The sequence below is a fragment of the Coniophora puteana genome (assembly GCF_000271625.1).
Source record: "Coniophora puteana RWD-64-598 SS2 unplaced genomic scaffold CONPUscaffold_12, whole genome shotgun sequence".
In the NCBI taxonomy this organism is placed as follows: domain Eukaryota; kingdom Fungi; phylum Basidiomycota; class Agaricomycetes; order Boletales; family Coniophoraceae; genus Coniophora; species Coniophora puteana.
The window spans coordinates 176,700-195,097 of record NW_006913064.1 but is presented as its reverse complement, the minus strand read 5'-3'; the positions used below and the strand labels follow the sequence as shown (position 1 = coordinate 195,097).

At 55.5% G+C, this 18,398-nt stretch overlaps 7 protein-coding genes across 7 annotated transcripts; 5 read left to right on the top strand and 2 right to left on the bottom strand.

Moving 5' to 3' along the window:
- Positions 1-234: 234 nt before the first annotated feature.
- On the bottom strand, positions 235-621 carry CONPUDRAFT_18291 (uncharacterized protein; the record flags this gene model as incomplete). Its single annotated transcript, XM_007774154.1, has 1 exon — positions 235-621. A coding segment is annotated over one exon (387 nt), but the record flags the coding sequence as incomplete, so codon positions are not given.
- A 988-nt stretch (positions 622-1,609) lies between these two features.
- Positions 1,610-4,391, top strand: CONPUDRAFT_157308 (uncharacterized protein; the record flags this gene model as incomplete). The annotated part of the gene is made up of 9 exons (XM_007774299.1): positions 1,610-1,675; positions 1,734-2,028; positions 2,077-2,343; positions 2,399-2,686; positions 2,747-3,277; positions 3,339-3,542; positions 3,596-3,862; positions 3,916-4,119; positions 4,180-4,391. The coding sequence occupies 9 exons, from the start codon at positions 1,610-1,612 to the stop codon at positions 4,389-4,391; spliced, it is 2,334 nt and encodes a 777-aa protein (XP_007772489.1).
- An 864-nt stretch (positions 4,392-5,255) lies between these two features.
- CONPUDRAFT_168064 (uncharacterized protein) lies at positions 5,256-7,435 on the top strand (the record flags this gene model as incomplete). Its single annotated transcript, XM_007774298.1, has 4 exons — positions 5,256-6,384; positions 6,446-6,619; positions 6,678-6,725; positions 6,778-7,435. 4 exons carry the CDS (start codon positions 5,256-5,258, stop codon positions 7,383-7,385), a joined length of 1,959 nt encoding a protein of 652 aa, XP_007772488.1. The 3' UTR covers positions 7,386-7,435.
- A 204-nt stretch (positions 7,436-7,639) lies between these two features.
- On the bottom strand, positions 7,640-8,623 carry CONPUDRAFT_146145 (uncharacterized protein; the record flags this gene model as incomplete). Its single annotated transcript, XM_007774297.1, has 3 exons — positions 7,640-8,196; positions 8,300-8,444; positions 8,568-8,623. The coding sequence occupies 3 exons, from the start codon at positions 8,621-8,623 to the stop codon at positions 7,870-7,872; spliced, it is 528 nt and encodes a 175-aa protein (XP_007772487.1). The 3' UTR covers positions 7,640-7,869.
- Positions 8,624-8,795: 172 nt separating this feature from the next.
- On the top strand, positions 8,796-10,035 carry CONPUDRAFT_129202 (signal recognition particle SRP19 subunit). Its single transcript, XM_007774296.1, has 3 exons — positions 8,796-9,090; positions 9,156-9,403; positions 9,470-10,035. Exons 1-3 carry the CDS (start codon positions 8,831-8,833, stop codon positions 9,934-9,936), a joined length of 975 nt encoding a protein of 324 aa, XP_007772486.1. The 5' UTR covers positions 8,796-8,830; the 3' UTR covers positions 9,937-10,035.
- A 2,315-nt stretch (positions 10,036-12,350) lies between these two features.
- Positions 12,351-14,740, top strand: CONPUDRAFT_146143 (glycoside hydrolase family 18 protein). Its single transcript, XM_007774295.1, has 7 exons — positions 12,351-12,444; positions 12,505-12,627; positions 12,688-13,301; positions 13,363-13,593; positions 13,662-13,873; positions 13,932-14,338; positions 14,407-14,740. Exons 3-7 carry the CDS (start codon positions 13,123-13,125, stop codon positions 14,581-14,583), a joined length of 1,206 nt encoding a protein of 401 aa, XP_007772485.1. The 5' UTR covers positions 12,351-12,444; positions 12,505-12,627; positions 12,688-13,122; the 3' UTR covers positions 14,584-14,740.
- A 1,358-nt stretch (positions 14,741-16,098) lies between these two features.
- Positions 16,099-18,015, top strand: CONPUDRAFT_84293 (glycoside hydrolase family 18 protein). Its single transcript, XM_007774294.1, has 3 exons — positions 16,099-16,451; positions 16,528-16,955; positions 17,008-18,015. Exons 1-3 carry the CDS (start codon positions 16,162-16,164, stop codon positions 17,637-17,639), a joined length of 1,350 nt encoding a protein of 449 aa, XP_007772484.1. The 5' UTR covers positions 16,099-16,161; the 3' UTR covers positions 17,640-18,015.
- The last annotated feature ends 383 nt before the right edge of the window (positions 18,016-18,398 follow it).

Here is an 18,398-nt window from a genome sequence, read left to right as displayed (position 1 = left end):
GGTGTGCTTGGCGTCTTGGTGCTGAAGTTGAGCTTGACACGAATTGAATGTCTTGTCGCAGAACGCACAAAAGTACGTCAAGTGCTCGTCCTCGGTGTGCTGATCGCGCCCATCCGCGGTCGTGAATGCGAGCTCGCAATAGTCGCAGTCATAGACGTAATGCTTGTCGCTGGCGTGTCGGTCCCTTCCTCCAGGAGTCCAGAATACTGTGTCGCAGTGGACGCATGAGAAGGTCCGGTGCTTGTCGGAGGCGTGTTGGTCCCTTGCTTCAGCAGTCCAGAATACCTTATCACACCGGACACATTCGAAGGTCGGGTGTGTGTCGACGGTGTGTTGATCCCTTGCTTCAGCAGTCCGAAATACTTTATCACAATGGATACATTCGAAGGTCGGGTGTGTGTCGGTGGCATGCTGATCCCTCGCTTCAGGAGTCCGGAAGGCTCTGCCGCAGCGGGCGCATTCGAAGGAGGGGTGCTTGTCGTAGGCGTGCTGATCCCTGGCTTCGACTGTCCAGAATACGCTGTTGCACTGGGGGAATTCAACGGTAGGGTGCTTATGGTTAATGTGCTGGGAGCGTGCCTCGGGAGTCATGAACCGTTTGTTGCAATAGTCGCATTCGTATGTCGCAGAGTGACTCGCGCGTACGTGTTGGTCTCGCGCATGCCGGTCTATGAAGGCACGCCCCGGGCAAGAGTTGCACTTATAGGGCATCGTTCGATATATGGTCTCGACGTAGGATGAGCATACGTGGAAAGAACGTAGGGGTGGTTCACTACTGAAGAGACGTACCTCTCTAGTCCAGAACCCCCTGAAGTCGCTCCTCACTTGTTGGATCTTCTGGGGTATAGGGTTTGTTCTCGCGAGTTCCTTATGATGTAATGTTGATGGATATGTGTACGTTAGAGTCTATAGAGCCGTTCGGAAGATAGCAAGGGCCCAAGGGAGGCCCAGTACAGCCAGTGCTCGTAGGAGTTCAACTTGGGGAAGTGTTGCGGCCCAAATGGTCATTCCGGATTCCGACGTTCCGAACTGGCTCCGTCATGCCATCGCCCGAGTCGCGATGCTGTCACCGCTGTTCGCCAACGCCAGCCATGGCATCCACCCAGACAAGTCTGTTCAACCGTATGCAACACCGTTGGAATGCGCATTACCCTATCCATTTCGCTTCTTTGCTTCTCCCATGGCTATCCGATGACGCGATGACCTAGGCATGCCATCGCCTATTCCTAGGCCTGCGGGTTAGCAGTTGCTTATCTTCATGAGAACTCCAGCAAACGCGGCGTCTTTGCTGTTTCACATTGCAATCTGACAGACGGAGTGATAAAGTCGAGGAAGCCGCGCGATTCCATGCCAATCTCGAAGCCGGTAAACTTCTTGAGCTTCTTCATGGCTCTGTTCTTCACGATGTCACCCCGACTGCATTCCTTTGTAGCTCTGGCCATGGTTTGGCGTCCAAATTGCCTTGGCTGATTTCAGAAGCTTAGAGAGTGGAATACTCGCCCGCCCTTCAGCATCATATAAAAGGCTGCATGCTCTCCTCATTGTCCTCCAGCAACATCTCTCCCCTCTAGTCACACTTTACTACCACACACTCCTTTTAATTTCAACAATGGTCTCTCTCTCGCAAGCCTTCTACATCACTCTCCTCGCCGTTGCCGCCTATGCGCGTCCCACCGTTAGTCTGCCCCTTGTTGCTCATCTTTCGTCCGTCACTCACCTCGTCTACGTTCTAGGAGAACGATCGCACCGCCTACGCCGCGAGTGTCGCCACCAGCGCCGCCGCGAGTGGTAACACGAACGGATGCGTGATTGGCAACCGGCTCTACCAAGATAGCCAACAGGCCCTCAGCGCTCTCCAGAACGGCAACCTCCAGCCTCCTCGTGGCCTCTCGCGCGGTACCTTCGCCGGTCTGCTCCAATATTGCCAGGCCACTCAGGCTATGGCGACGCAGGGGTCGGCGTACTGCGTGACCCCCGTCTACACCAACCAAGGCGTCATCACTCGTCGCAGTGGCAACGTTGGCAAGTGTAAGTGTCCGTGTAGCTTTGCAGTTCGCGAGTTGACCTTCTTGCTAGTCGACGCTGAGCATGCTGACTTTGACCGTGCGCATAAACTCGCCGAGGAGCACGTTAAGTACAAGTCCTTCAACAAGGTCAACGCCGACGACTCCGAGAACGACATCAAGGCTGAGGAGGACTTCGTTAACAAGGACTTCGCCGAGAAGGACGCCTTCCGCAAGAACGGTGGCCAGTACGGGCACGAAGACTTCGGTCACGGAGGTCAAGAGGGCGGCTTCCAGGGCGGCGGTAACTACAAGCGCAGTGAAGGCGGTGTCAAAAAATGTACGTCTCGTCCTCTCTCGCCTCTTCCTTCAGCTCATAGACCAAAACATTGCAGTCGATGCTGAACACAAGGACTTCAACCTCAAACACAAGTCCGAGACCGAGCACGTGAAGCACAAGTCCTTGAACAACCTCAAGGCCGACGACTTCGAGAAGGATCGCAAGTTCGAGGAAGATTTCGTCAACAAGGACTTCGCTGAGAAGGATGCTTTCCGCAAGGAGCGTGGTGGTCGCCAGGGACACAACGACTTTGGCCACGGCGGCGAGAACTACGGCGGCGAGCGCGGCCAAGACTTCGGTCACGGTGGCAACTACAAGCGCAACGACGGCGGTGTCAAGAAGCGTGAGTGTTAATTAACCTTCTCTGTGCTTAATCTTTCATTAACGACATTTGTTTTGGTAGTCGACGTCGAGCACAAAGACTTCGACCGCAAACACCAGTCCGCGAAGGAGCACGAGCACCACAAGTCCCTGAACAAGATCGAGGTACACGACGATGAGAAGGACCGCAAGTCCGAGGAAGACTTCGTCAACAAGGACTTCGCTGAGAAGGACGCTTTCCGCAAGAACGGTGGCCACAACGGTCGCAAGCACTTCGGCGGCAAGCACTTCGGTGGCGAACATGGCCAAAGCTTCGGCCACGGGGGCGAGAACTCCCAGGGGTTCTCCCACGGAGGAAAGCACTCCGAGGGCGTCCACCAGGGAGGCGAGTACTCCAAGGATTTTGGCTACGGTGGCGAGCGCGGCGGTAAGCACTTCGGCGGCGAGCATGGCCAGAGCTTCGGCCACGGGGGCGAGAACTCCCAGGGGTTCTCCCACGGAGGAAAGCACGCTGAGGGCTTCCACCAGGGAGGCGAGTACTCCCAGGGCTTCGCTCACGGAGGAAAGCACTCCGGAGGCGAACACGGTCACGGCTCTGGTCGCGTTGGCAAGGGTACGTTCTTTTCTACCGCCATGCGTTTGATCGGAGCTAACCCCTCTTTCATATGCTACAGTCGACACTGAGCGCGCAGACTTCAACCGTGGGCACAAGTCTGAGTACGAACATGAGTACAAAAAGGCCTTCGACAAGGTGAACGCGTTCGACAAGGGCAAAGAGCGCAAGTTCGAGGAGGACTTTTCGAGCAAGGAATTCGCCGAGAAGGACACCGTCCACCGTGGCGGCCACTACAAGCGTAGCGAAGGTGGCGTCCAAAAATGTGAGTGCAAGTTCGTTCCTGCGTCACTGTTTTAATCAATATTTTCCTCTCAGTCGATGCTGAGCGCAAGGACTTCGATCGCAAGCACAAGTTTGAGTCCAAGCACAGCCACCACAAGTCCCTGAACGCGATCCACGCTGACGACTTCGAGAACGACCGTAAGTTCGAGGAGGACTTCGTCAACAAGGACTTCGCCAACAAGGACGCCTTCCGCAAGAACGGTGGCCAGTACGGGCACGAAGACTTCGGTCACGGAGGTCAAGAGGGCGGCTTCCAGCGCGGCGGTAACTACAAGCGCAGCGAAGGTGGCGTCCAGAAGTGTGAGTCTCACTCTGCCTACTTGTTATCCATCTGTCGCTCATCTTATCTGCAGTCGACGCTGAGCGCAAGGACTTCGACCGCAAGCACAAGTTCGAGTCCAAGCACAGCCACCACAAGTCCCTGAACGCGATCCACGCTGACGACTTCGAGAACGACCGTAAGTTCGAGGAGGACTTCGTCGACAAGGACTTCGCCGAGAAGGACGCTGTCAACCGTGGTGGGTACTACAAGCGTAGCGAAGGTGGTGTCAAAAAGTGTACGTTTTGTCTTCTATCTCTTCGTTCTTCTTCTTCAACTAACAGGATTAACCTTGCAGTCGATGCTGAGCGCAAGGAATTCGATCTCAAGCACAAGTTCGAGGCTGAGCACGAGAAGCACAGGTCTCTGAACAAGGTCGAGGCCGATGACTTTGAGAAGGACCGCAAGTTCGAGGACGACTTCGTCAACAAGGACTTCGCCGAGAAGGACGCCTTCCACCGGGATGAGAAGAAGGGTGGCAGGAACGGCTGGTTCGGCTGGGGCAACTAGACGATGTCGGGTGCATACCCGGCTGAAGACTAGGAGAGCTTTTGTTGATAGCGTTTGAGTTGTACCATTTTGCCTTCTATCTATTCGAATTTCCACTCGTTTTCTCTCATTTGAAATGGCCCTGGCAAGCATGAGCATTCGTTTGATTGAGGTTCAGTTTTATTGAGTTACTTTCTCAACAACGCCCCAAAATTGACTTGGTGACGGCACACCGGCCCTAACGTGATATCCGAAAACTTGCTCACTAAACATTATACTCTCTGCCTTCATCGCACCCGGGCCCTCCATTGGATTCCGAGAATCGAGACCAGATATCCATGCCGTCTTCTGCTTTCTCTCAGTAACTTCGGATCGGTATGTCTTCCTTAGGGGACCTTTGAACATTCGAATCCTTGCCGAAAACAAATAGACACTGGCAAAAACTGATTTCATTCACGGGCGAGGGCGGGAAACGTGAGAAGTGTCATGGCTGGCGCGAATTTTCAGACCAGGGCGCCGCGCTTACGCTCATGTACTATTCCATCGACAGCTGACCTCAGAGGGGATCTTTCGACATGTGCGTGACAACGTCAGCATCTAATCCACTTGTTCGAGCTACTAGCTCATGCTTTCAACCGAATCAGCGCTCGGTTATGAGTCTACCGACTTTTTGGAACGTCGATCACAACCATTGGAATACCAGAACTTCCAGCGTGGCTTTGGAATCCTCCGAATCTCCTCTTCGGGTCACCACTTTGAACCTTGCACCCTCTCTTCCCTTCCCTCCACCTTTCTCGTCTCTGTTGAGCTCACCACCGTTGGATTTCCCCCACCTCACATCGCTATAGCACACGCTGAACATCTTCTCTGCACCATACTACCTCAATGCGTCCTCTGGCGCCGTCCTATTACCCACATCATCGTCCTCTTTGCGCTCTGACGTTGGGTCTCTCACTCGTCGCGGTCGTGTCGGCACGATTGCAGCGGCACCGCGGTGGGCATTTGGGCTCTCCAAGCCCTCCGCACGGTTCGCATTTTAGCTCGCGTTCCGCTTCGGGGCCCGAGCCAATATGTCTCTTTTGCAACGAGCGGACTCCCAATGTCGCCAATGGTCCCGGCGAACTCTTCCCCACCGGTAGCGGCAGTGACGACCTATCGCGTATTATGGGCTCTCTGGATCTGGTGGAGTTGTGCTCTCAGCAGCAGGATGGCGGCAGCAGCAACGATCCTCGAATCGCCTTGGCGCGCTCAATCTTTTGCGGTGATGGTCACGGCGACGCCGCGGATAAAAAGAGCGCTACCTCGCTCGGCGTGGATCCCGGCCCGGGAGCTGTCGTTGGTGCTGGCACCAACAGCACGAACGCTAGCGCTGCTGTAGTGGAGCGGATGGTTCATGTAGGCGGAAGTGGAGGGTCTATCAGTCAGCGTTCCTCCTCTGACCTCAAGATATCTGGTATTAACGCAGGGGACGGAGTTGTTGCGGTCCCTGTCCTTGGTGCTCTTGGACTCGAGAATGCGACGAATGGACGCGCCATTTTTGTGCGCGCCAACTCCTCTGCTTCTGCTTCTGTGGTTCTCGAGCTGGCTGGCGTCGACGGAACGCTTGGAAATGCTACCCGTCTCCTCTCTTCTGAGGTTGCTGCTGCCGAGAACGGGGTGCTGGGACATGCTGGTTCTGTACCTACCCTCATCGCTACCTCAGAGGACAAGCTGTCGCACACTGGTATCAACCTGACTCGTATCGCTGGCAACGTCAGCTCTCTTAATGTCACATCCGTTGCCAATATTCTAGGACATGTCAAAGACGATCTACCTGGTGCTCCGGTGGCAGGCACTCTGACTGGGGCCATTGGTAGGGATGGTTCTCCCTCCTCATCTCGCGTCGCGTTTACTGTGACTGAAGCTTTGGGAAACGGGGCTCCTCTGCGTGAGCTGAATGCACTCGGAACCGACGCTACCTCTGAAGCTCATTCCGCCACCAGACCTCAAAGCACGGGAAATATCGGCGCCTCCCGTTCGTTTTCTCTTTCTTTTCTCTCATCAAACCTGTCACTGAACGTACGAGCGTCGTACAGAGGCGGACTCTACCTCTCCTGCATCGAACCCAGGTTCGAGTCCATATTCCGGCAATGTTGGGAATGCAGCGGCTACCATCCCCAGTACGTCCGGAAGTACTCCCGACGCAGGTTTCGGGGCATCACCTCCTCCGGATCGAGGGCAGGAGCAAGGGCAAGGCATTCCGGTTCCAGGTACGTTTTTCTCATCGCATCTGCCTTTGCGTCGCTCACTAAGCTCAATGTCTAACAGTGACAGATGATGACTCTTCGACCGTTGATCCTGACCTGACCTCCCCGTGTACGTTACGTCCTTCCGTATGTTTTCGACCAAGCTCAACTACACTCCGCAGCTTCAAACGAATCATCTCGCGAGCCGACGTCTAATCTCAGCGACCATCCCTCCTACCCTCCCAGCGATCCATCCTACCCTCATTCTAGCGGTACTGGTGGCGCAAAGTACAGAACAAAGCATACACACACTCTCACAGACGACCACTCTCGCAAGCACTCGTACAAGGAGCTGGACGACGACACGGTCGAGCGCACGCACAGGACCGAGAGCGAATGGGCCCTTGCCGGTGGGCTTGCCAAGGGCAGGCACACGAGCGAGGACGACGTCTCGCGGCACCGGAAACACGCTGCGTTCTTGGGAGATATTCTTGAGGACAAATACTCGGAGAAAGAGGACGAAGAGGGCGAAGGCGAAGGCGAGGACGCGAAGGCGTCTCAGCAACACGGAGAGGGAGGAGACGAAGACGAACACCCTCCTTCCGAAGGGGCAGATGACTCGCGATCGGGCTCTGCACGGGCAGGTAGGCGAAAAGGAGAAGAGCACATCTCGCACAAGCAACTGCACAACACCACTGCGACGGAGGACGAGGAGGACACGAGCAAGGGAAACGACGAGGACGGAGCCTCTGGAAGGCGGGTTCAAAGCGTTTCAGCTAACAGTTCCTAAATATTAAACCATGTACTTTGGTCTCATGCCCCGTAATGACCAGGCCTGACAGTCAATATTGTCTCTAGTGTTCTTAGTAAGGTTGCACCCCGTGAACACCTTTGCACGACTCTGCCGAGCATGTAAGACGCTTCCATATTGCTTTGACTAAAGCCTAACAACTAGAAACCGTAAGCGCTTGTGTCATATAGCCAATGCTATCAGCACTCGTTCAAATGTTCAACATCGAGACGTCCAGGCAGAAGAAACATAAGCGTCGTGTCATGTCGTGCTGCGTCGTGCACCGTGCCCCCGTCTAACTAGGGAAAGTGGCACGAAGTCCAGGTCTATCAGGATACTGAAAGCCGTATAAGTCGACGTGATTTGGTATAAGGAAGCAAACTGAGGTCGGGTACTATATTGTACAGCTATGTATGTATGCACTATAGGGCATGTAAATGTATGGCAGGAGCAGGGCATGCATTCGTTGATAAATCCAAAAACATCACCGTCGACCCCAGATGCGTGCCGCGACGTTCCGCGCCTGGCGGGTTTGCACCAGCTTTGTGCGCACGAGCACGGTGAGGACGGCGGCGAGCGCGAGGAAGAGGTTGCACGCGAAGAACTCGTAGAAGTCGGCGCGCTCTACAGAGGGTATGCGCCCGCAGGACTGCCAAGCGGGTGTCTCACCCTGCGTGGCGGATTTTCCGTTGTTGAGTCGCGGGCTCCCTGATCGAACGGGGGCTGAGTCGGTAGTTGTATGGTTTGAGGAGGTGTTGGTGGTGGATTGGGAGACGGGGGAGCAGTGCATGAGGCGACGGTTGCCGAAGGGCTGGCAAAAGGGTTCGTGCAGCTACCGATGATGACTTGATGTAAGGAATCCAGTCACACAGAAGATGGGAAAGACAAGAGAAATGACGAATGCAGGGACGTACAGCGTCATCGGGACAAGCCTCGCACTCTCCAAACGGTACGCATGTTATAGTCACATTTGCCGCGTCAGCTCCTTCTCGAGCAGCTAAAAGGCTCCCCGTGTTAGCATTTGCGGCTTCACGGGGACCGTGATGTCTTTGTCGAGTCCTATGTGCGGCGAATGCGTTGGCCGAGAGGGGAAAACAGCATAGCACAAATCTGCTCTTGTACAATCAGGATATCGCAAAGACGATGGGTAGACAGTCCAGGACCAGCACATGTCAGACTTACATGAGATACAGGTGAAGCAAGAGGGCCAGGGACGTCAGGCCATTGCGGATGGTCATGAGAGCATGAACGCGTGCGATGGGGGAGATGATGATGAGAACAAAGCGCGTGGGAACGAGAGATCCACCCTCTTGAAGTGCGTCCACCTGTCTTTCGGTTGCGACATCGTACATAACACCAACCCCACCTCAGGCCGAAACAAAGCTTGTCCACAGTCATCAGGTGCTCCAGCTTATTCTCACTGAACATTGCATCCTCACTACACAATGTCCCATCGCAAAACGACGATAGAAGAAGAGTTTGACGACGATACCGACCTCCCCCTTCCCTCCCGTCCTCTACCAAACACCGGCACTCGTGGGGCCCTTCTTCAGGAGGTCGATGACGATGAATACGATATTCCCACTGGGACGGATAGCACTCAGGCCCAGCCCGGGCCCGCGTCCCTTCTGAGACCTCCCACTGCCGCGTCGAGCGCAGGAGCAGGGGGTGCAAACACTGTTACCGATATCACCCCTTACAAGAAGTTCGTTTCCAACGGCTGTACCACGAAGCACGATTATTGACGTTTACCTGCGACTCCGCCTTTAGGTGGACATGCATCTATCCGATCTATATCGACGCGAAGCGCGCGTATGGTACAGGAGAGCGCCGGATATCGCGCGAGAAGAGCATCTGGTGGCCGCTGAGCAAGGACATTGCCGATGCGTGTAGTCGACTTGGCCTCGGGACGCTACACGAAGTGCAGAAATGTCATCCCCGAGACTGGGAGAATCCCGGCCGCGTCCGTGTGCAGTGGCGGAAGGATGGCAAGCTGGTCAACTCGGCTATCGCGAGCAGTGAGTGTAATCAGAGTTGCGGCTCTAAGCTAGGATATAGTCGCTAACTGTATCGCAATATGACAGAAAAGCAGCTTCTGGAAATGATTTCATTTCAGATTCAGCGGACGAAGCCAGATAACATCCCCAAGAAGCCATTCTTGACGTCGCGGGACCCTAATATCCCATCAGAACCCGTGTCGGCCACGCCCTCCGCTGCCCCCTCAGCGCAGACGCCGTCGAACGCGTCCTCGAACACAAAGGGGAAGCAGCCTGCGAAGGGAAAACCGGGATCCGCGCTCACTGTCGCGTCTGCTACGCCCTCATCAACTCAGGACGACTACGTGCAGAAAGCAAGGCTCCCTCGCCCACCCGCGCCTCTACCGTCTCTAGCGTCGCGCGTATCTCCGTATTCACCAGCCCTTCCGAGTGGGGTGCTCATCGAGACCGTCAAGGCCGGTATGAACGCGCAGGCAGAAGGCGGAGGTGCGGGTGGCATGGGTGGTATGGGTGCTTCAAAAGGAAAGAAAAAAGTCATCAGGGTGCGAGGATAGCCATTTGCGTTAGAGGTGGGCAGATAGTTGGTTAAGCAGGTGTGTACGAGTATTTGGGGAGTACGCACTCAAGGGATACAATACCACGCTGATTTGAGCATGGCCGCGTGCGGTGTATGAGAGAGAGGGGCTTCCGACAGAAAACACAGGATATGGGTGACAGTTGAGAATAATTTGCTCATGCGACCACATCTAGCCTCGGGAGACGTTTTGTGACAATCGGTAAAGACGTCTGTCTTGCGGTGAAATGCTGGGGACGGACAACACCTTGCGCCACCCTACAAGAAGCTACGATCTGACTGGTGTCTGAGTAAGGATTTGGCAATTCAGGTGTGCGCGATGCCCGCCACCTTACTAACAAACGACCCTTAGCTCAGCTGCACTATCAAATGATAGCGGGGAGTTTGAAGTTTCTGCCCCGATGATAACGTCCCATGACCATGTTGCTTGCTCGACATTTCGTCCTCCCTTCTCGATGGACGAGCCCCCCTCAGTCCTTTCCATCCACTGGTCAACGGCGGATCAAGGTGAGTCTGGTCTACCCCCATCTGGTCTGGGCGTCAGCTTTGGCCATACAAATGCCAACGGAACCGCCGTTTGCTGTGTGATTTAGTCGCCGTCACCGTCATCCATTCAATCGCCATCTCGTGTTCTGTGATCCGGCTTTTCTATCGATGCTACACCAGATTCTTTTGGTATGAAGATGCCTTCGCTGCGCTGGCGCTTCTTTGGGATGGGATATGTGTATTCACGGTGTGGACGGTCTGGTCAAACGTCTGTAAGCCAACTGTGTCGTGTTTTTTTTATTCCATATTTCTACGACTGACTTGATTCTGTTCATAATTCTTCTTAGACGAGGGGATGTCCAAGCTCATATTGTCGTACTTTGGGCTTGTAGCAGTTGTAACCGTCGTCTGGTGGGTCACGGCAGCATCCTCAACTGGATGATGTGCTCACACCCCTAGAAAGGTCGTGCCGTCTGAGCATCCTATGTTCCATCATCAGACTTGCGATGCCCGGCACCCGCCAAAGACGCGTCGCGATCGCCGTAACAGGGATCTCGCTGGCCGCTTTTCTCGCTCTTGTCGCCGTAAATGTCCATGTATGCAGTGAGACGGGATGCCGCATGAATGACTCGGTCTGGGTCACACAGCTTATCAGTGAGTGACACCTGCGAAATAGCACGCCGTTGAAAGGGATGTTGATGAAGCGACAGCGGACGTTGCATCGGATTGTTCCCTCATATCCCTCCCCATATGGATCCTCTGCAACGCCAGTCTCGCCCGCCGAAAGCGGGGGATCGTGCTAGCGATACTAGTGATGGGCATCTTGACCTCCGCAGCGGGGATTCTCCATATTGTCTTCCTCGTATCTGCCCCTCTTGCTTCCGAGCGGATACTCATGGGCGAGCTGAAGGTGAGAGAACCCCTGATCAACCATTTTTTCCCTATCACATCGACACGACGCTAACGCCCACGGCGAATGTCTCAGGCCGGGTTTAGTCTGATCATTGCCAATCTGATGGTGCTCGGGATGCTCGTGTGGAGATTAGTGAGCAGGGCAAAGAAGCAGAACTGGGACGGCGACGAGGCCCTCTTTTCCACCGTCGATCTCGATCAACTCACCAGCGGGGTGAACACATACGACTGGGAGCTGGGGTTGAGTGCATTCACTTTTCCTGCGGCTTCCGCGCGTGGGGACGGGGTCATGCAGGATGTGTCTTTCAGGAAGATTGTCGTTTGAGCTTTGAAGATACTGGATAAGACCTCGCAATCTCAGATAGTGCTGTGGGTGTAATAAGTCCCGTTCTCTCTTTGTAACATATACTCGGTTTCATCGAACATTACTACCATACAGTCGATATGCACCTCCGTTTGAGACCAGTGGTTGAGAATGGTAAGGTGTTCAGAGTGGGCATATGAGGGTCCTGAGTAGGGGATGGTTGATGTGCATTGTGGAGGAATGAAAGCCGAATAAGTGATTTGCGCCTGGAGGATGCGTCGCTTACGGTGCCTATCTTGGTTTGCATCATCGAATGTCTCCGAGAACAGTCAAGATATACAGCAAGTATAAGGCATTTTCAATGCTAGTCAACTTAGGGAGACCGTGATTACCCTGTCAGCGCTTCAAGGTCGTCTGAGACGTTTCACGGAGGGGCCCTTAACAACTTGATGATCTCCCAGTTGCGAAGTTTTTGGTAGCAATAAAACCTACTCAAATAGCATGTTTAAAGGTTTGGGAAATGCTATCCATGCGAGTGTCGTGGAGTTGACGATAGACGCACGAGAGATCGAATGGAGCTGCAGCGAGCCTCTGCAAGCGCCCGACATGTGCGGCCACGTGTGAAACGACAGCACTTAGGGGCTTGAGCCTTTGAGCCCTCTAAACCCTTCGTGAATTCGGTGTTCCAACAGGGCAACTGGCTGACTTTGCTGGGCTCGGACAAACCATCAGCGGTTACAAGCATGCAGACCGGAACAGACCAAGAGTAGACCATGCAACCGAAAAGTGAGCACATTCATTACTATCGTCATTCGACCAATTGACGCTGATGACAGAATCTGCCAGCGACCGTCGCCACGTCCACGTAGGCAGCCAGGAACTGGAACACCAGGGAACACCCCGGCCACCAAGCGTTTGCGCGGAGGCTTTCCACGCGAAGGCGTTGTCACGATGTCAGCCATCCTTGTGGTGAGTTGCCGTTTCGATGCTGGGTAGTCTCAGCAGGTTACAGCTGAGATGCGCTCGCAGTGCCAGCTCACCGAAACCTACCGCAATCCGCTCATGCACTGTATACGCTCTCGTCTTCACGACTCGCATTACAGCTGGAATCGCCTGGATTGTATAGCGTCTTCTGGGTGGGTCACCGGGCCAATACAGAGTCGACGAAGACGGGCTCAGAGCACGCGGTCGTGTCGACAGTCTGGGGAGCGGGGACCTGGGCGGTAGAAGTCATCCGTCTGCGTGTGCCCAACTCTGCATGCGGCTGCACTGCGCTTCCTTGGCGAGCTGACTAGTCCCATCATCGTTGCGCATGGACGTGCTCAAGAGGACGGGACTACAAATAGCCCGCGAGGGAAGATGTCGAGATCAGCATCATTAAGCCCTCCCTGAGCTCCCCTCCCTCCTTTCGTCAAGTCTCGATTCACCGCCCCGCCTGTCCGCCCGTGTCGATAACCTGTTAACATGCGCGCCTTCCCCCTGATCTTCCTTCTCTCCGCCGCGGGCGCCGCCCTCGGCGCGCCCTCTAGCGTGAAGCGCGACGGGTCGGTCGCAGTCGGATGGTACGCGAACTACCACAGCAGCGACTTCCCGCTGTCGAGCGTGTCGTGGAGCAAGTACACGACGCTCAACTACTTTTCCGTGTGCGTCCCCTTTGTCCACTCTTCCCCCCTCCACGACTAACGTGATGACGTGGGACGGCAGCCCGACGGGAGACAGCGGCGCGATCACACTTTCATCCGACGACCAGACGCTGCTCCCGCAGTTCGTGCAACAGGCGCACCAGAACAACGTCAAGGCGGTGCTCACCATCGGCGGATACTCGGGCTCGCAGTTCTTCTCGCAGGACTGCGCGACGGACGCGGGGCGCACGCAGTTCGCGCAGAGCATCATGGCGCTCGTGAAGCAGTACAGCCTCGACGGAATCGACTTTGAGTGCGTAGTCTCTTCCACGTCGTAGTGCGAGAGAGTATTGACGGGCGCGGTGTACTGGGAATTTGAAGCTGGGAGTTCCCGGGACAGCAAGGCGCGTCGGGCAACACGGAGTCGCCGCAGGACAGCGCCAACTTTTTGCTGTTCCTCCAGACACTCCGCCAGCAGGATGGTGCGAGCGATATCACGCTCTCGGCCGCTGTGTCGGACACGCCTTTCGTGGACGCCAACGGGGCGCCGCTGACTGACGTCTCTGGCTTTGCAAAGGTCTTTGACTATGTCGGTGCGTCCCCTCCCCGCTATCCCTCCATTCACCTCCTGACGCATGACCGGCCACTCAGAAATCATGAACTACGACGCCTTCGGCCCCGCATACACCAAAGTCTTCGGCCCGAACGCGCCTCTGGACGACTCGTGCGCGCCCTCTGGCGACCAGCGCGGGTCCGCCAAAACAGCCGTCGGACTCTGGACGGGCGCCGGGTTCCCCGCGGGGCAGCTCGTGCTCGGCGTGCCCGCGTACGGGTACGGGTACACGGCGACGCAGACGCAGGCGACGGGGTCCGCGTCGGGGACGACGATCGTGCCGTTCGGTGCGTACAACGGGATCGCGCCGGGGGACACGTACGGCGGGGCGGACCCGAGTTCGGGGGTGTATGAGTTCTTCGGGATGGTGGATTCGAAGTTTTTGAACGATGATGGGAGCGTGGCGAGTGGGATGGTTAGCACGTTTGATGATTGTTCGCAGACGGTGCGCTTTTTCTTCTACTTCGGAGGGGTGAGTGGCTGATTGGTGGTGGGGTGGGGTGAAATGAACAGCCGTATGTGTATGATCCGAGCCAGCAGATTCTGGTCGCGTACGAAAACGCGCAGTCGTTCGAGGCCAAGGGCAGCTATGTCAAGTCGGCGGGTCTCAAGGGATTCTCGATCTACGAGGTCGCAGGCGACCACAATGATATCCTCCTGGATGCCATCCGCGGTGGCGCGGGCTTCTAAATTATGCGACGATAACATCGCCGTGTTTGTTTGGCGCATCGCTGTTGCGTTGGGCCAGAGGGTTGAACGGGAAGTTGGAAGTTATTATAGCTATCTTTATTGCATTCATTCATTTCGTGTTCGGCTTCGGGAAGGAGGGTGAAATGATTAACTTAAAGGGACTTGTACGTGCGTCTCGTCAAGCATGATTGGCTTTAGCCTGAGAGAAAAAGGTGGAGAATGAGATGTGCGACATGAGCGTATGTATATCGCACGGGATGCTCGAGGCTCTCATGAAGCCGTGCGCGTGCGGGATGTTGCTCGGCGCTCAGGACGAGCTTCGACGGGCAGCCGTGCGAGTTGCGTCGAGAGATGCAATGCCATGCTACTGCCATGCGTACATACAAGTGCTATTCATATCTATCGGTCTGCTCGATGGCCGTCAGTGTTTTACCGGAGATGTCCATGAAAGTTCAAAGTGGCATCTATGATGTTCAGCACTGTTTTGCGGCCATCACTGACTAAGAACAGCACAAGAAAGGGCGATTCCCCACAGAGCACCGACACCAAGGTGCTCAATCCAAGCTCAATCACACGGTCTCGAAGGAAATCGTTGGTTACTGGCATGAGACACATTTTCGAGAGTCGTGGAGCTCAAGGAGGATCATTTTTCAGTTGAACGATCGTCGACCTTTGCCTTGTCATTCGGGCTCAAGACGGGGGACTGGCACATGACAGAACGAAGGTTTGGGACGGCTCCGAGCGCTTGGCAACCGTCAGCTACCGGTCCCTCGCATCGGTCTCTAGGACGCGGTGAACTTGAATACAGTACGGATAGAGATGTGCAACAGGTCTCTAGACGATGAACTGCGGTGACGAGTGATGTAGGCTGCTAGGATATGAAGTTTGTAGCGCATGGCCCCGGGCAAAGATGAATGGCATCAAGGCTGGCCGCTGGATAAACAATAGTACGGGAATACACAATGCAGCGGCAGGGGACGTCATTGACTGGGTCGCTTAGGTCGGCTGGAATTTTAGCGCGGACGAGTGTATTGTTTTGGTACAGACCCGAGCGGTCAGAGCGCTTGTCAGACAAACGGGATCGGAGGTGAGGAAGCCCCTTTATGTCGTATGCAAAGGACAACAAACAGCCGGAAATAGAAGGAGTTTCTATTTATGGAAAGAAGAACTTCCATTGTTGTGCGTCGACTTGCCGCTACTCGGACTACTCCACATGATCCCTTTGGAGTCCTTGTCTTTCTTTCCCGCCCGTCCTCGTTTTCTCGCGTACACACGGTACATAAACGCCATGGCAAACCTTCGTCCACCTCCATTCCTCCGCTTCCCTTTCCCCTCCTCCTTCCGCACCACATCCTCGCGACGCACGTGTGTGCCGCGCTGTACAATCAACACGCCTACACAGGCCACCCCTGTACCACCCAGCCGTCGTGCTGTCCATCCTTTAGCAAACCCACATCTTGAAGCAACCTCAGCTATCTCCCATTTAACCCTCCCCCATACCCCTAGCCCCGCTGCATTGATTGTACTCCGGTATCCCACACATACACCCACATCCCACACAGCATCACCATCCTCATCATGCGCGCTTTTACCTGGATTTCACTGATCTCCGCTCTCAACCTTGCTTTGGCCGCTCCCACGTGCAAGGCCAAGGGAAAGACGTCGACTGCCGCCGCTCCCGCTCCCACTTCCTCGGGCACCTCGAGCTCTGGCTCTGGCTCGGGTTCTGGCTCTACCACCCCCAGCAACAGCACGGGTGGCAGCAACGGCACCGTCGCTCTCGCCTGGTTCGCTGGCTACCATGCCGATGTCTTCCCCATCTCCAACATCAGCTGGAACAAGTACACCGCCATGAACTACTTCGTCGCGTGAGTACCCTTTTTCGTCCCGCCAATCCCCTCCTATTGTCTGTAGTCCGATCAAGATCTAATCTTCCCGCCGCAGTGTCACTGCCGCAGACGGCTCCGTCACCCTCGAGTCCTCGGACCAAACTCTCCTTCCCCAGTTCGTCCAGGCTGCCCACTCAAATAACGTCAAGGCCATTCTCACTGTCGGAGGATGGACCGGCTCGCAATACTTCTCCTCGGACTTTGCCACGGACAGCAACCGCACGGCCGCCGCGCAGACCATGATGAAGCTCGTCCAGCAGTACAGTCTCGACGGGCTGGACTTTGACTGGGAGTACCCCAACGCAGCCGGCATCGGCTGCAACGTTCAGTCTACGCAGGACCCGCAGAACTTCCTGTCGTTCCTCCAGGAGCTCCGCAAGCAGCCTGGCGCTGACAACCTCACGCTTTCCGCCGCTACGGGCGTGACGCCTTGGGCTGGTGTCACCGATTTGTCTGGGTTTGCGTCGGTTCTTGATTACATCGGTACGCTGGCATTTCGAAATTAGTCCTACGCATCTACTAACTCGTTGCATAGAAATCATGAACTACGACGTTTATGGCCCCGGCTGGTCCTCCGTCGTCGGCCCCAACTCGCCTCTCAACGACACCTGCATGCCCTCCAACGCGACGCAAGCCGGCTCGGCTGTCTCGGCCGTCGCCGCGTGGTCCCAGGCTGGCTTCCCCGCCAACCAGATCGTACTTGGCGTCCCCTCGTATGGGCACGGATGGTCCGTCTCCGTGCAAGACGCGACGGGCGCGGCCTCGGCCTCGGACGCCAGCGCGCTCGTCGCGTACCCGAGCTTTAACAAGGGCCAGGCCGCGCCCGGCGACAAGTGGGCAGGCGCTGCGGGCACGGACGTGTGCGGGAACGCGACGCCGGCGGGCGGCACGTACGAGTTCTGGGGGCTCGTCGATAACGGGTTCTTGAACGGCAACGGGACCGTTGCGCAGGGCAAGCTGTATAGGTACGACGAGTGCACGCAGACGCCGTATGTGTACGATCCGACGAGCCAGGTGATGGTTGCGTACGACGACGCGACGTCGTTTGCGGCCAAGGGCGCGTACATTAAGAGCGCGGGGCTGAAGGGCTTTGCGCTGTATGAGACGGGCGGGGATTATAATGATATCCTGCTCGATGCTATCACGGGCGCGGTGGGCAGCAGCTGAGTTGTCGCGGCCTAGCTGGTGTTATGATATCGCGGCGGCTTGGGTCCCGTCGATGGATTTTCTTTTTATTCCTTTGGAGCTTTCTTACTTTTTATGCCCGTCGTGCTGGTCTTGTTTTCCTCGGGCTCTGGCAGATCCACCTACACTTTCTCCCCTCGACTTGGCTCGAGGATCTCGCTGTACGGCGTTATGCGCCGTACACGCATATATGCGCCGCCCGTCGATCGGCTGCGCGGTTCTGTACTACATCACTATATATATAGTCTAGGTACTTGATGTCCTCCCCATGCTATTACAGGTTAATGCTGTGTACGCGTACTTGTCTCTGTTATACCTGCTCTAGTAGTTGCACTGTCGGCAATCTATTGTGATGTGTTGAGGAATTTGTTTGGTGTGATGGTCATATATCATATTGGAGATTCGCGCTGATACTAGTGATCTGTCGATGTCAGTCACCACCAGCCACGTTCAGTTATGTTACTTTTAGATGTCTAGTGGGATCGTGTTCTGGTCAGCTCCTGTCAGCAGCAAAATGAAGTGTTGTTCTCTGAGGAGAACCGTGGTACTAGTTTCATGGTATAACATGATTTAACCGTAATTCAGCTCGCGCACCATCCTTCCTATTTATGACTCGACGTCGTCCTCGACTGCATCGCGCCGAGTCGAAGGCTGGGTTGGTACAGTGGTCTTGAGGTGGTTTGCTTCTCCGAGGCCCATTCGTAAACGACGCCAGTGCAGTCAACCAACTTGCTTGATTTG